Below are 14,554 nucleotides of genomic sequence, written 5' to 3' on the forward strand. Positions count from 1 at the left end.
TGAGGATTCACAGTCTTCTGACCCGCATCCTTTGGATAACACTGGGACTTTATGCATGAATTTTTGGTTTCTCCTGCACTTATTTATCACACTGCTAGTGTGTCGGTATAGTGGGGGCTACATGCTCTAACACTTATAGTATACACCCACATTATATATATATATATATATATATATATATATATATATTAGCATTTTGCGAGTGGTTTACCAGGGTTATGGCTGTAGCCATCAGCCATAACCACAGTATTTTCTTTTTCAGTCGGTGATTGGCTCTCTCATGAAAGCAGTCCAAGCGGCGAATTAGCCACTGGATTGCTTTCAGAAGCAGCAGGAGGGGACAGAGCGACGCTGCCGGTGTTTCTTGGGCTAACTGTTTTGACCGGCGCACCCAAGAAACAACCCAACAGGTCGCATGGCTGGTCAGAGGTTCCCAGAGACCAGATAGATTCTATGGTCTTCGAGTACCAGAGCAACATCACTTCTGGTCCAGGGCAGAAGTAAATATTTTTTTTATTTCTAAAAGCAAAAGATCAATGGTTTTAGATCTTTTGCTTTTAATTGACCCCCGATCTCTCCATAAAGAGGACCGGTTATCCTAATTTCTATTACAAAAGGATGTTTACATTCCTTGTAATAGGAAAAAAAGTTATAAATAAAAAAATAAAATAAAATGGACAATGTAAAAATAAATAAGGGAAAAAAAAAAAATGTAAGCGCCCCCAATGCTTACACGCAGAAGCAAATGCATACATAAGTTGTTCATCCATATATAAAAACGGTATTTGTACCACACATGGGAGTTACGAGTGAGAATAGAGCTGCACGATTCTGGCTAAAATGAGAATTACGATTTTTTTTGCTTAGAATAAAGATCACAATTCTCTCACTATTGGGCTAACTTTACTGTTAAAGTGTAAGTAAACCCTCTTATCGTTTTCAAGCAAGGAAGCTGCCATCTTGGCCTTTGTTTGATCTTCAACTGCCATGATGCTGCAAATGTGATCAGTTATTATACCAGCCATTGGATGGTTTGACAGTTTGGTTGAGAGCACAACCAATGGGAGTGTTACATTTCCGGCATGTGCCGTAAATGTAACTGTTTTATTAAACTGTTAAATTAATGAGTTTACTTCCTCTTTAAGTTTTTTTTTAATTAATTTAAGTGTATTTTTCCCCAAAAAACTGCATTTGAAAGACTTCTGCGCACACATACAGTGTGACATAAAACATTGAAACAATCGCCATTTTTTTCTCTAGGGTCTCTGCTAAAAAGATGATAAATTCTAGAGCTAGACCTCATCTGTAACTCTAAACGGGTTTTACATTTTTAAAGCGGTTGTATACAGCAGGAATTTTTTTTCCCCTGAAAGGTAAAGTCATAATGTGCTAGTATGGGAGCATGCGGGAGCTGCCGTTCACAGCACAGGGCTCAGAAGGAACGCCACAGGTAGCCGTTCAATCAGAGCGCATGCACTAGTGATGTCACTAACTGCATGTAATGTAAAAAAAAAAAAAAAAAAAAGGGAGCACACCCACCCACTGCATGCTGAAAATAAAAAAAAATAATAATAATTGGACGGAGTTGGGGGGCTTTCATATTTTTTGATCAACTTTATTGTTATCACAAAGGATTAACACCACCCCTTCCACTGCCTGTAAAAACAATCCAGTGGCTCCATCACTATTGTGGATTACTTTTATTTTGTGCAGAATCGCCAGCAGAAAAAAAAATAAAAATCTCGATCAAGGCTGCAGCTGCAGGCATAACCAAGGTATCACCCTTACCATCCAGGGACGTAAGGATACGTCCTATGGATGGCAAGTGGTGAAATTATGTTTTCAGTTTGTGGTGCTCAGATATTGTTTGGTTCCTCTTTAAGCCACTCAGGATTTCCACTCACATATCCAACCTCAGTAATACTGGAGAACAAGCAAAAGGAAAACAAATCTGAGCTCAGATCAAGTGTAGAAACCACCACGGAGTTATTTCTGGAGAGTGTAGATGTCATCATCGCTCAGATGTAAAACCAAAAAGGAATCACAGCACTCAGGCCACACACTCACTCAAACATACAGAATAATAACTACACCCACAACACTCGTAGACTACAGGCTCCACATACAGAAAAATACACATATACACAAACACACACACTTAGGTTTTTCAGGTAGATAAATCATATACCAGCTCAGCTGGTAATCAGATTTGGCTATTTTTCATCACTGATCGTTTTCACTTATAAAGAGCTAAAAACGACCTCAGAGAGAGTAAACAAGGTGGGGATAACAGGTAACACACACAGAAGAAAAATGGAAGAGTTTCCCTTACGAAAAAAGAAAGAAGGATTCCAGGAAGTAAATGCTACATGAATCATCTGCCCTTACTCAAGATGGCCACGGCTAGAAATGCTAGGGGGGGTTTTTGTCAAAGTGATTTCTCAATAAAACAAATCCTGGAGACATGGATGGATGGGAGAGTTTTCCTCTAACATTAAAAAGGAGTTAAATAGCATTTTCAGTTTGTGGTGCTCAGATAGTCTAGTTCCACTTTAATATCATTGGTTTGGACTTCTAATGTAAAGTGTTACATAACCTGTTGCAGTCGTAGTTTCCTCCTCCGCTCTCGTTCCTGCTTCAGTATTAAAGCTTCTTCATTTGGACTGAGCCGCAGTGGGGCGACTTTGGCTACTTTTCTTTTCATATTTTCTGTATACATTAGTCATAAATCCTGTGTGCAGGAAACACAGAGGGAACATTATGAAGAAATTGAAAATTATATACAGCGTTTTATAACATTAAAGATTTCTACTAACTAGAGCTGCACGATTCTGGATAAAATGAGAATCACGTTTTTTTTTCAAATAAAGATCACGATTCTCGGCTTAACAAGTTTCAAACTATACAAAAATATTGGCTAACTTTACGTTTTTTTTTTTTTATTCATTGAAGTGTATTTTTCCCCAAAACATTGCATTTGAAAGACTGTTGCACAAATACAGTGCGACATAAAATATTACAACAACCGCCATTTTATTCTCTAGGGTCTCTAAAACCCACTGATTTAATTAGATCATAGCAGATTATATTATATTATATATATATATATATATATATATATATATATATATATATATATATATATATATATATATGTTTGGGGGTTCTAAGTAAACTTATAGGAAAAAAATATTGATTTTATCTTGGAACAAAACAAGTGTCAGAAAAAGGCTTTAAGTGGTTAAACAATGGCTTTTATTAGTACATGTGGCCCAACAGGGCCAGTCCGGACTTAGTGACAGCTGGCTGGATGGGAGGAGGCAGCGGGGAGGGGAACCCCCAGACAGCTGAAATGTCATTGGTTAAAAATGGTATGGCCCCGTTCCTTAACCAATAATTTCCCATTATTCCTTTCTTCACATTGCTGTTAGCGGGAAAATCCCACTGACAGCTGAAAGAACCGAGCCAGAAGGTATTAGTTGCGGGTATCGGTGCATTTGCACAAGTAACAATACCCGTGAAAATGCTTAGTATCTGCACCGATAGCGGTAATTGTATCGGCACAACCCTTATCGTTTAGAAATACATACTTTTAATCAGCAAGTGACGGTTCACACCACATTTTCTGCATTCCGGTTGCGTTTCTTTCCTCGTCTTAAAGCGGAGTTCCAGCCATTTACTCACCTGTCCAACGGTCCAGCGATGCGGCCGCCGGAAGCCTCGATCCTCTCCCTCGGCGCCGGCATCACTGCTGTGGGCACCCGGCTGTTACAGTTTGCGGCTTCACAGCCGGGTACCCACTGCGCATGCGTGAGTCGCGCTGCGCGCCGTGATTGGCCGGCAATCTTCTGGGACCTCTGACGTGTCCCAGAAGATTGCAGGGAGGGAGGGGGAGAGGAGAACTTCCGCTCAGGGCGCCGCGGCGCTCCGAGCGGAAGTGGGAGCGGGTACCTGTCAAAACTAGGTACCCGCTCCCCCCCCCAAAAAATGACATGCCAAATGTGGCATGTCGGGGGGTCAGGACTCCCTAAAGCGGAAGTTCCACTTTTGGGTGGAACTCCGCTTTAATTAATTAGGGACGTGTGTTAATGATGCATTTTGCTGCATTCAATGCAGAAAAATGAAGCATGTTCTACTTTTGTTGATTGCACTGGATTGAACTAGGGCCTTCAGAATCCATGTAACCCCATTCATTTTTGATGTCGATTAAAAATGCACTAGACTGCACATGGTGTGAACCGGCCCCTAAATGTCACAATATTTACCTTCTATATCCAGAATATTCCCCATGCATAGGCCTCATGCACACCAAGAACTTGTCCAGCTCTTGAACGCTTTAAGGCTCCGTTCACATCTAGGCGTTTTGGGGCGTTTTTGGGGAGTTTTTCTGCTCTAGGATCAGCTCTCAAAACGCCCAAAAAGACAAATCCTATTCATTTCAATGGCCCCTGTTCACATCTGAGCGTTTTGACGCTGTTTACAAAACGCCCAACGCTCAAAAAAGTACATGAGCTTCTTTTTGGGCAGATTACAGGCGTTTTCCATTGATCTCTATTCAATCTAAAAACGCCTGCACAAAAATCGCGGTAAAAATCGTGGTAAAATCGCGGTAAAAAACGCCGCAAAAATCGCGGTAAAATCGCGGTAAAAAACGCGCGAAAAACGCTACGCTCAGGTGTGAATGTAGCCTTACTCCTGGCAGGAGAAAAGCATCTTTACAAAAAAAAATAAAAAATGTAGGCACCTCACGCCTTCTGGCATTCATTCATTCCATTGGCCAGAATATTAAATTATTTAGGCAACTGGAATGAATGCTCAAGCGCTAACCTCCCCTAGTGTTTAGGAGCATTTGGACGTGTGTATAGGTGTTGAGCCACGCCGAGCATTTTTTCTGCTCAAACATTTCTCCCCTGAAAACACAAGTGATGTTTCTTTCAGCCTCTAAACACCCCTCTTTAAATACCTACTCCTGTAAGTGTCTATGTATTTATGACCACCTAGGTCCTAGGGTAAATAGTAGCTTTTATAGACTGGGAAGAAAAAAAAAAAAAAAAAAAAAAAGGGAAAAATGCCCTTAACCACTTACCGACCGCCCGCCACAGTTTTACGTCGGTCCTTTGACGCTAAATGCCGGGGTTATGGCAGCAGATAGCTGCCATAACCCAGGTATTTTTGAAAATGGCAGGCAATCAGCTTTCAGATAAGAGTGGATCACCCTCACGGTGAGGCGGAAGAGGTGCTTCCCTCCCCCCCCCCCCCCGCCGCATCCCGCCCATTTTCCCCTCTTAGTGGACCCGCCGGCCAGGTCCAGGATCCCCAAACAGGAAGTCGAGTGAGGGCAAGATGGCCCCGCCCACATATATAAACGGTGTTCAAACCACACATGTGAGGTATCACCGTGATCGTTAGAGTGAGAGAAATAATTTGAGCTCTAGACCTCCTCTGTAACTCTAAGCTAGTAACCTGCAGAAATTATTAGTCGCCTATGGGGATTTTTAAGTACCAAAGTTTGTCGCCATTTCGCGAGCGTGGGCAATTTTGAAGCATGACATGTTTGGTATCTATTTACTCAGTGTAACATTATCTTTCACATTATAGAAAAAAATTGGACTAACTTAAAAGTTTCTTTTTTTTTTTTTCCCAAAAAAAAAAAATGCGTTTGGAAGACCGCTGCGCAAATACGGTGTGATAAGAAATATTGCAACGATCTCCATTTTAATCTCATGGGTCTCTGCTAAAAAAAAAATACATATAATGTTTGGGGGTTCTAAGTAGTTTTCTAGCAAAAAAAAAAAATGATTTTAGCTTGTAAACACCAAGTGTCAAAAATAGGCCCAGTCTTAAAGTGGTTAGAAAAAAAAAGGTTTTTTTTTTTTTTTTTGTTTTTTTTACACCTAATGTGCAAGAGGCCTTAAGGTGATAAATTCTCTTCTGTATATGGATGATTGCACTGTATTTATTGTACCTCTTTTGCTAAAGCCAGCCATAGATGGATCAAATCTCAGCCGGTTCAGCAGGCAAGATTCGATCCATCTATGGGCAGGTTGGTTGTACTGAAGTTAAAGAGGTTGTAAACCCTTTTTTTTTTTTTTCTTTTTCACCCTGAAAGAAACACATAATGAGCTAGTATGCTATACATACCTATTTTGAAGCCAGTCCGGTCCCACACTGAGCCGTCATCGGTGGCTTTCCTGTTAAGGTGGATGCGGAGAACACAGCCAATGGAAGTGGAACTTTGGTCAAAGAGTGAAGTCCTACTGGATGACTTCAGGCTGGCCCCTTCTGTAGGTATAAAAATGTAAAACATTCAGAATAAGTGCCGGCCCCATACTGTTTAAAATCCAGTAATATATTGTCTCTCCCTGCTCTGCACAGGTTCAGTTGCTCTTTATTTTCAGGCACTGCAGAATTTGTAGAGGCCAATCTACTTACAGCGGAATTAAACCCTTCTATCCTTTAAAACCAAGGAAGCTGCTTCTGTTTGATCTGCACATGTAATCAGTTATGATACCAGCCATTTGATAGTTTGACAGCTTGGTAGAGGACACAAGCAAATGTGACAGTTAGCAATCCCGGCATTCCAGGAATGTAACTGTTATTTGAAATCGTTAAATCGATGGGTTTGGTTCTGCTTTATGATTTACTGCTGCTCAGGGGCTCTGGGTTTCAGCAAAATGGCAGCTTACACTAAGAAGAAACAGGAACAATGCTGGAAGAAATGCACACTAATTTTTGTCGCATAATTATTAATGTGGGGTATGCTCCTTGCTAAAGAAAATTTTTTTTTTTTTTTTTTTATTTAAGAGTTCGGCCCCTTTCACACAGGGGAGTCCATCGGCAGACTCTGGTTTTCTCAGCGGGGGATCGATCTGCCGATCCCCCGCTGAGCAGACGGATGGCAGCTCTGTCTCTGCCCTGTGTGCGGAGACAGAGCTGTCAGGTCCCCATTCTTCTCTAAGGAGGAATCGGATGGGAACAGACCGTCTGTCCATTGTCATCCGATCCCATCCAATCCATCCATCCAGATTTGACGGATAGGATTTCAGTGGAGATGTAGAGATGCATGGGGCATCTGTTCAGATCTGCCTGAAAAATGGACAGGCGGATCTGATGGTCTGCTTGCTTTAAGCAATATACAGCTGTCACTAGGGCAATAAAAGGCTTCGAACGATAAAACGAAAAGTCCGCTTCGACGGGTTTAAGCTTTAAAAATGGCACCGCCCGTCGCATACATGTCACCGCGCACGCGCCGCCGCCACTCGGGAGAGGCCGGTAATAGCCGAAATTACTCGAGCGGTGGCACCCTGCATTCTCCTGCACCCTGCCAGTGCCCTGCATTCTCCTGCACCATGCCAGTGCCCTGCATTCTCCTGCACCATGCCAGTGCCCTGCATTCTCCTGCACCATGTCAGTGCCCTGCATTCTCCTGCACCATGCCAGTGCCCTGCATTCTCCTGCACCATGCCAGTGCCCTACATTCTCCTGCACCATGCTAGTGCCCTGCATTCTCCTGCACCATGCCAGTACCCTGCAATCTCCTGCACCATGCCAGTACCCTGCATTCTCCTGTAACATGCCCGCCGCCCTGCATTCTCACCCTAGGGTCCTTATTTTAAATGGGTAATAAAAAATATCAATAATTATCGATATCGACCGATATGAAACACTGATATCGTGATACAGTTTTCAGCCATATCGCCCAGCCCTAGCTGTCACAACCTTTTCTGTCTGCAGGGAAAAATTAGGCAGGAGGAGCTTTTAGTCCTCGGCTGCTGGTCACATGTTCAAAAAAAAAAAAAAAACAGCATTTGGAATACAGAGAGTGCCGGTTCACATTAGTGCGATCACAGAGATAGCAGTGCGTTCCGAATTACATGCTCCTAAAATTACATGCGATCTCTGTGCGGTGCAAATTCAGCCATACAGTTTGCATGGCTGAATTCGCACCGCAATCGCACCCAACTCGCACAGGACCCTTTTTTTGGTCCGCTGCAGAATCGGATCGCATGGTGGTTCACACTAATGCGATCCGATTCTGTGCGAACTTTCAGATCGCACTGCGATATGCGATCTGATCTGGGGGTGTCGTTAACCTTTAATTGACACCCCCCCCCCCAGTGTATCGCATATGGCAGTGTGACCTGCCAGGGGTGCGGATGCGACGCGGGAACACGCTGTATATTCACAGCGTTCCCTCATCGCAGAAATGTGAACCGGCACCAAAACATAAATATTATCAATAAACTGTCAGATATGTATTTGAAAGCAAATCTTTATTATTTGTGGCAATAGCATGGTGTGAGCGGATTCTGCCAGTCACAGGATGTGTCTATTGTGTGTAAGTGCTTAGAGCAGGGATCCTCAAACTACGGCCCTCCCACAAGCGCCGCCTACAGGGGGAGGAGTCCAGTGACGTAGGTCTACGTCGCTGGGCGGTATCGAGCCACTTTGCCGCAGTACAGTCAATGTGACCGGTCGGCAAGTGGTTAAATACCAGCAAATGAAAGCTCTGTTTGTGTGAAAAAAAATGATACAAATTTAGTTTGGGCACAGCGTTCTATGACGGCGCAATTGTCATTCAAAGTGCAACAGACCTAAAAGCTGGCCTGGGCAGGAAGGGGGTGAAAGTGCCCGGTAGGCAAGCAGTTAATTACATTTTACACTGCAAAGACAGCAGAAGAGGGTGAATGCAGCAAAGCAAAACATGGCGGTAAAGATTATTCCGCCCCCCCCCCCCCCCTTATTTGGGGAGCAGTAATGCCACCAAAGGTTCTCCCTTCAAGCAAATGGGACCGCAGCATAATGGCACGATGTACATGGTGGTGCAGCATCTATAGGGTATCGTCACCTCATTGACTGCCAAACACCTCTGAAAAGCTGAGTTCTTGTTAGAGGCGCAGCAGTGACGGGTAAATGTATAAGCATAGCTTTAGAGAGATTTCCCCTCACTTCCTGTCCCGGTGACAATTTCACCAGACAAGAAATGAGGGGAAATCTCCTACAGGGGACACAGAAATCGGGAACATTTGTCTTTAGTAGATTAGGGGAAGGCTGGAACCCCTGGCAGATTTTTATTTCTGTGCCCCCCCCCCCCATAGGAGATTTCACTGCCAGTCTGGTGAAGCACTATGGGGGGGGGGGGGGGGGAGGACTGGAAGTGAGAGGAAATCTCCAACAGACAGAAATCAGAACACTTGTCAATTGTAAAGTAGGGGAAAGCTGGGACCCCCTAGCAGGCTTTTATATCTGTGTAGGAGATTTCCCCTCACTTCCTGTCCTCACAGTGACAGTGCTTCACCAGATAGGAAGTGAGGGGAAATCTCCTACAGGGGGCAAAGAAATAAAAACCTGCCAGGGGGTCCCAGCTTTCCCCTACTTTACTAAAGACAAGTGTTCTGATTTCTGTCTGTTGGAGATTTCCCCTCACTTCCTGCCCCCCCCCCCTATAGTGCTTCACCAAACATGAAGTGAGGGGAAATCTCCTACAAGGGACACAGAAATAAAAGCTTGCCTGTCAGGGGGAGGACAGGAAGTGAGGGGAAATCTCCTGAAGGGGACAGAGAAATCAGGAACATTAGTCTTTAGTAGATAAGGGGAGGGCTGGGACCCCTGGTTGGTTTTTATTTCTGTGTCCCCTGCTGGAGATTTCCCCTCACTTCCTGTCTGGTGAAGCACTGTCAGTGGGAGGACAGGAAGTGAGGGGAAATCTCCTACAGGGGACAGAGAAATCAGGAACATTAGTCTTTAGTAGATTAGGGGAAGGCTGGGACCCCTGGTTGGTTTTTATTTCTGTGTCCCCTGCTGGAGATTCCTCCTCACTTCCTGTCTGGTGAAGCACTATGGGGGGGGACAGGAAGTGAGGGGAAATCTCTTGGAAACATTTCTCACTTCTGCAGACATCAACCAACCTCATCGTTGACAATAAATGCCGATCACCGCCATAGCAGGCAGAGCTGTCCCCTCACTGCCTCGCTCATTCCCTACCTACACCACAACAGACCTCCTGCATGTTATAACAAGCATGCTGGGACTTGTGGTTCCGCAGCTCACAGAGAAGCTGTGATTTATAAGACATGAATGAAGCATACAATACCTGCAGCCAGCTCTCCTCCGCAGCCACTACACCGTCCGTCTTCCTAAACACACATGGCGTCACTTCCGGCCTTCAAACACCCCGCCAGGGGCAAGCCAAGCAGCGGGAAGCATGGGGCTTCGTCACATGATCTGAAGGAGGAACTAGGAGGGGCTGGCCTACAAGGCGAAGCCGCATAAACAGTAAGCCCCGCCCCTTTCTATCTCCAGGGAGTCCGCAGTGCTCCATGCTGCGCTATGTGGATGGCGCATGCGCAGTAGACTTTAGCCTGCGGTTGCGCATTGCAAACTTTGCATATGCTTTGCTTGCAGTTACTAGAGAAGAAATGTTGTTTGGGGAACATTAGCAAACGTATGTAAGGCATAGGTGACACCCCTTGCCACGCCCCCCTTAACCACTTCACCTTTTCTGGCCCTTTTTGTTTACAAGTTTAACCCATTCAGCCCCAGGAAGGTTTTACCCCCCTTTCTGGCCCTTACGGCACTGCATTGCTTTAACCACTTAAGCCCCGGAAGATTTTACCACCTTCCTGACCAGGGGGTATTTTGCGATTCGGCACTGCGTGACTTTAACGGACAATTGCGCGGTCGTGCGACGCTGTACCCAAACGAATTTGACGTCCTTTTTTTCCCACAAACAGAGCTTTCTTTTGGTGGTATTTGATCACCTGTGCGATTTTTTGATCACGCGCTATAAACAAAAAAAGAGCGTCAATTTTGCAAAAATAACAATATTTTTCACATTTTTTTATATGAAATTCCCCCCAAAAAAAAAGTAAAAATCAAAATTTTTTAAAATTTTCGGCCAATTTGTTTTATGCTACCTATGTTTGGTAAAAAAAATCACAAAAAGCGTATTTTGATTGGTTTGCGCAAAAGTTATCGCGTTTACTAACAAAGGGAAAGATTTTTGTCAATTTTGTTGTTTTTTTTTAACGCGTAATGGCGGCGATCTGCGATTTTTTTTGCGGTACTGCGACATTGGGGCGGACAGATCGGACCCTTGACTGACATTTGTGACACTTTTGGGGTTACCAGTGACATTTCTACAGTAATCAGTGCTATACATATGCACTGTTACTGTAAAAATACACTGGTTGTGAAGGGGTTAACTTTATTTGGGAGGGAGGGGCTGTGTGTATCCCTAGGGGCGTGCTTTCTACTGTGATTGGCTGTGGCTTGAGCTGTAAGGACACTGATCAACTGATCTACATAGTAGATCCATGTGATCAGTGTCTTTACAGCGAGGAGAATGACAGGCAGCTTGTTTACACAAGCTGCCTGACATTCTCCCTCTCCCCCGCCGATCGCCGAGTGACCGGCGGACATCGGGTCCGCTGGTCACACGCGCGGGGGGGTCCGTGACCACGCGGGAGCGGGAGCGCGCCTCCGGGGGCGGGCGCTCGCTCCCTAGACCCTCACAAGCTAGTGACGTAGCCCTACGTCACTTTGCCTGTGAGGGGCTGACTGCCGACGTAGATCGGCGTTAGGCAGTCGGCAAGTGGTTAACTGACAATTGTGTGGCGGTGCGACCCAAATAAAATTTATGTCCTTTTTTTACCACAAATAGAGCTTTCTTTTAGTGGTATTTGATCACCTGTGTGTTTTTTTTTTTTTTTTGCGCTATAAACAAAAAAAGAATGACGATTTTGAAAAAAAAAAAAAAAAAACACAATATTTTTTATTTTCTGCTATGGAACATATCTAATTAAAAAAAGGTAAAACAAATTTCAAAATCAATTTAGGCCAATATGTATCCACTTACCGACCGCTCACTGAGCAGGTACTGCGGCAAAGTGGTTCGTTATCGTCCAGTGACATAGACCTACGTCACTGGACTCCTCCCCTTGTGGGCGCCGCCGGAGGCTCGCTGTATTCAGTCACAGCGGGAGTCGGGCCAGGGGGTGATCACCGCCGCTCTTCCCCGATCGTCGGGAATCGAGTGTGGAGATCCGCCCGCTTGTGTAAACAGAGCGGGCGGATCGCCTAAGTGACAGGCAGTGACAGATTACAGGATTCAGCATAGCTGAACCTGCGATCTGTCCCTGTGTCACTCAGTCACCTCCCCCCACACACGTCAGTAAGCACCAGGCATACATTAACCCCTCCCTCTCCAATAAAAGTTAACCCCTTCCCTACCAGTGTCATTTTTACAGTAACAGTGCATATTTATAGCACTGATTACTGCAGTAATGTCACTGGTCCCCCCAAAAGTGTCAAAATTGTTAGTCAGGGGTCCGATCTGTCCGCCGCAATGTCGCAGTCCTGCAAAAAAAAATCGCAGATCGCCGCCATTACTAGTTAAAAAAAAAACAATAAAAATAACATAAATTTCCCGTAGTTAGTAGCTGCGATAACTTTTGCGCAAACCAATCAAAATACGCTTATTGCGATTTTTTTTTACCAAAAATATGTAGCAGAAAACAAATTGGCCTAAAATGTTAAAAAATTTCGATTTTTACATTTTTTTGGGGGAATTTCATATAAAAAAAATGTGAAAAATATTGTTCTTTTTTCAAAATTGTCGCTACTTTTTTTTATAGCGCAAAAAGTAAAAATCGCACAGGTGATAAAATACCACCAAAAGAAAGCTCTATTTGTGGGGGAAAAAAAGGACATCAATATAATTTAGGTACAGTGTTGCACGGCCGCGCAATTGTCCGTTAAAATAACGCAGTGCCGAATCGCAAAATATGGCCTGGTCAGGAATGGGGTAAAATCTTCCGGTCTTAAAGCGGTTAAAAATACGCTCATTGAGAATTTTTTTGTCAACGACATGTAGCTAAATACATTTTGGCCTAAATATATGACAAAAATTGAATATATTGGATATTTTTTAACTGTCAAAGTAGAAAAATATTGTTATTTTTTCAAAATTGTCGCTTTTTTTATTAATATCGCAAAAAATGAAAATCGCACAGGTGATCAAATACCACCAAAAGAAAGCTCTGTTTGTAGGAAAAAAAGGACGTAAATTTTGTTTGGGTACGGCGTTGCATGACCGCACAATTGTCAGTTAAAGTCACACAGTGCCGAATCGCAAAAAGTGGCCTGGACGTCAAGCAGGAAAATCCTCCAGTCCTAAAGTGGTTAAAAAATGTTTTCTATTCTTTTCAAAGTATAGAAGGTGCACTAAAAGGGTTCTTTAACACGGGCGGTCCAATCAGGTCCGCCTGTCAGTTTTTCAGGGGGACCTGATCGGACCTTCCATTCACCACTATGGAGCGGCGGATGTCAGCGGTGACATATCTGCCAAATCCAGACAGATGGTTACCCTATTTTCCATCCGTCCGGAGGATCAGATTGGATAAGATCGGGTGAAAACGGACACCCAATTTCCCCATAGGGAGAGCAGGACTCTGTTCATCTCTGCTCTGCTCTGCACAGAGATCAGAGACGGACCTGTCATCCGCCTGCTCAGCGGGGATCAGCGGATCGATCCCCCCGCTGAGCAAAGCGGAGTCCGCCGAGCAAGCTGCCTGTGTAAAAGGACCCTCACTGAACATCATAATATCCCCTTGTCCAATCACAGAACGCCATTCAGTGGATAGTGGCAACAAACTGCAAAATAATAAATTAGTAGCCACCATCATTTGCGCAGTGAGGGCTGTAATAAATAACTAATGTGTTAGCATTTAAATTGTTTACGGATTCTTTTTATATAATAAGAAGATCTTTTAAAGGAAAATATTACAAGGGTACACAAAACTGAAACACTTTACGGCAGCAGAGGGCAACAGAGAGCCTTCTCTGGAGAAAGGCGTAGATCAGATCAAAAATATTTAAATGGCTCGTTCCATTGAATATCTCCAAAATCAGAGGAGTATTCCTTATTTCATTCCTTTACACCCCGATGGCTCATCCAGAACTGCTGGTGCTTAGTGCAGATATATCCTAATATTATAGAGCCATTTATTCCAAAGTGCAAGCAGCTGTTTCATGCTTTTTGGTCATCATAAGCGCAGTATATGGAATCCATGGCTTCTAATGAGTAGGCTATGCTTTTCATTGTCCTAAAAAGAGGAATATTGCCCTTATTTTTCTGGGATATGTGATGGAATGAGACTTGTGAATACTTTCTGTTTTAAGTAGATTTTACTGTGCTACATTCTCCGTCTGGAAATCCGATGGACATGGATTTGGCGGTTTCTAGGAGAACGTTACTTGCCTGACTGCATTGTGCCAAGTGTATTTGGTGGAGGGGGGATTATGATGTGGGGGTGTTTTTCAGAGGTTGAGCTTGGCCCCTTAGTTCCAGTGAAGGGAACTCCGAAAGGCATTAGCATACAAAGACATTTTGCATAGTTGCCAACATTTGAAAAAAATTTCCAGGGACACTTTGCAGCACAGCTATCAATTACTTACCACACCCACTTCCCTGAAAATCCGCCCATTCCGCATAATTAATCTCCACCTACTTATCAGATTATAGGGTCTACTTCATAAAGAGAGAATTACAGGA

The 14,554-nt window shown here is 43.8% G+C and overlaps 1 protein-coding gene across 1 annotated transcript in view; it reads right to left on the bottom strand.

Annotated features, from left to right (window-relative positions):
* CEP295 (centrosomal protein 295) overlaps nt 1-10,296 on the bottom strand; it is a 147,303-nt gene extending 137,007 nt beyond the window's left edge. Inside the window, exons 1-2 of the mRNA XM_082245878.1 lie at nt 10,094-10,296; nt 2,597-2,731 (exon numbers count right to left, since the gene is read on the bottom strand). Coding sequence (XP_082102004.1) covers nt 2,597-2,719 — 123 coding nt within the window. The 5' untranslated portion in view covers nt 2,720-2,731; nt 10,094-10,296. The remainder of the gene's footprint in view (nt 1-2,596; nt 2,732-10,093) is intronic.
* Between the last annotated feature and the right edge of the window lie 4,258 nt (nt 10,297-14,554).

Source organism: Pelophylax lessonae, assembly GCF_965119305.1.
Source record: "Pelophylax lessonae genome assembly, chromosome: 2".
Lineage (NCBI taxonomy): Eukaryota > Metazoa > Chordata > Amphibia > Anura > Ranidae > Pelophylax > Pelophylax lessonae.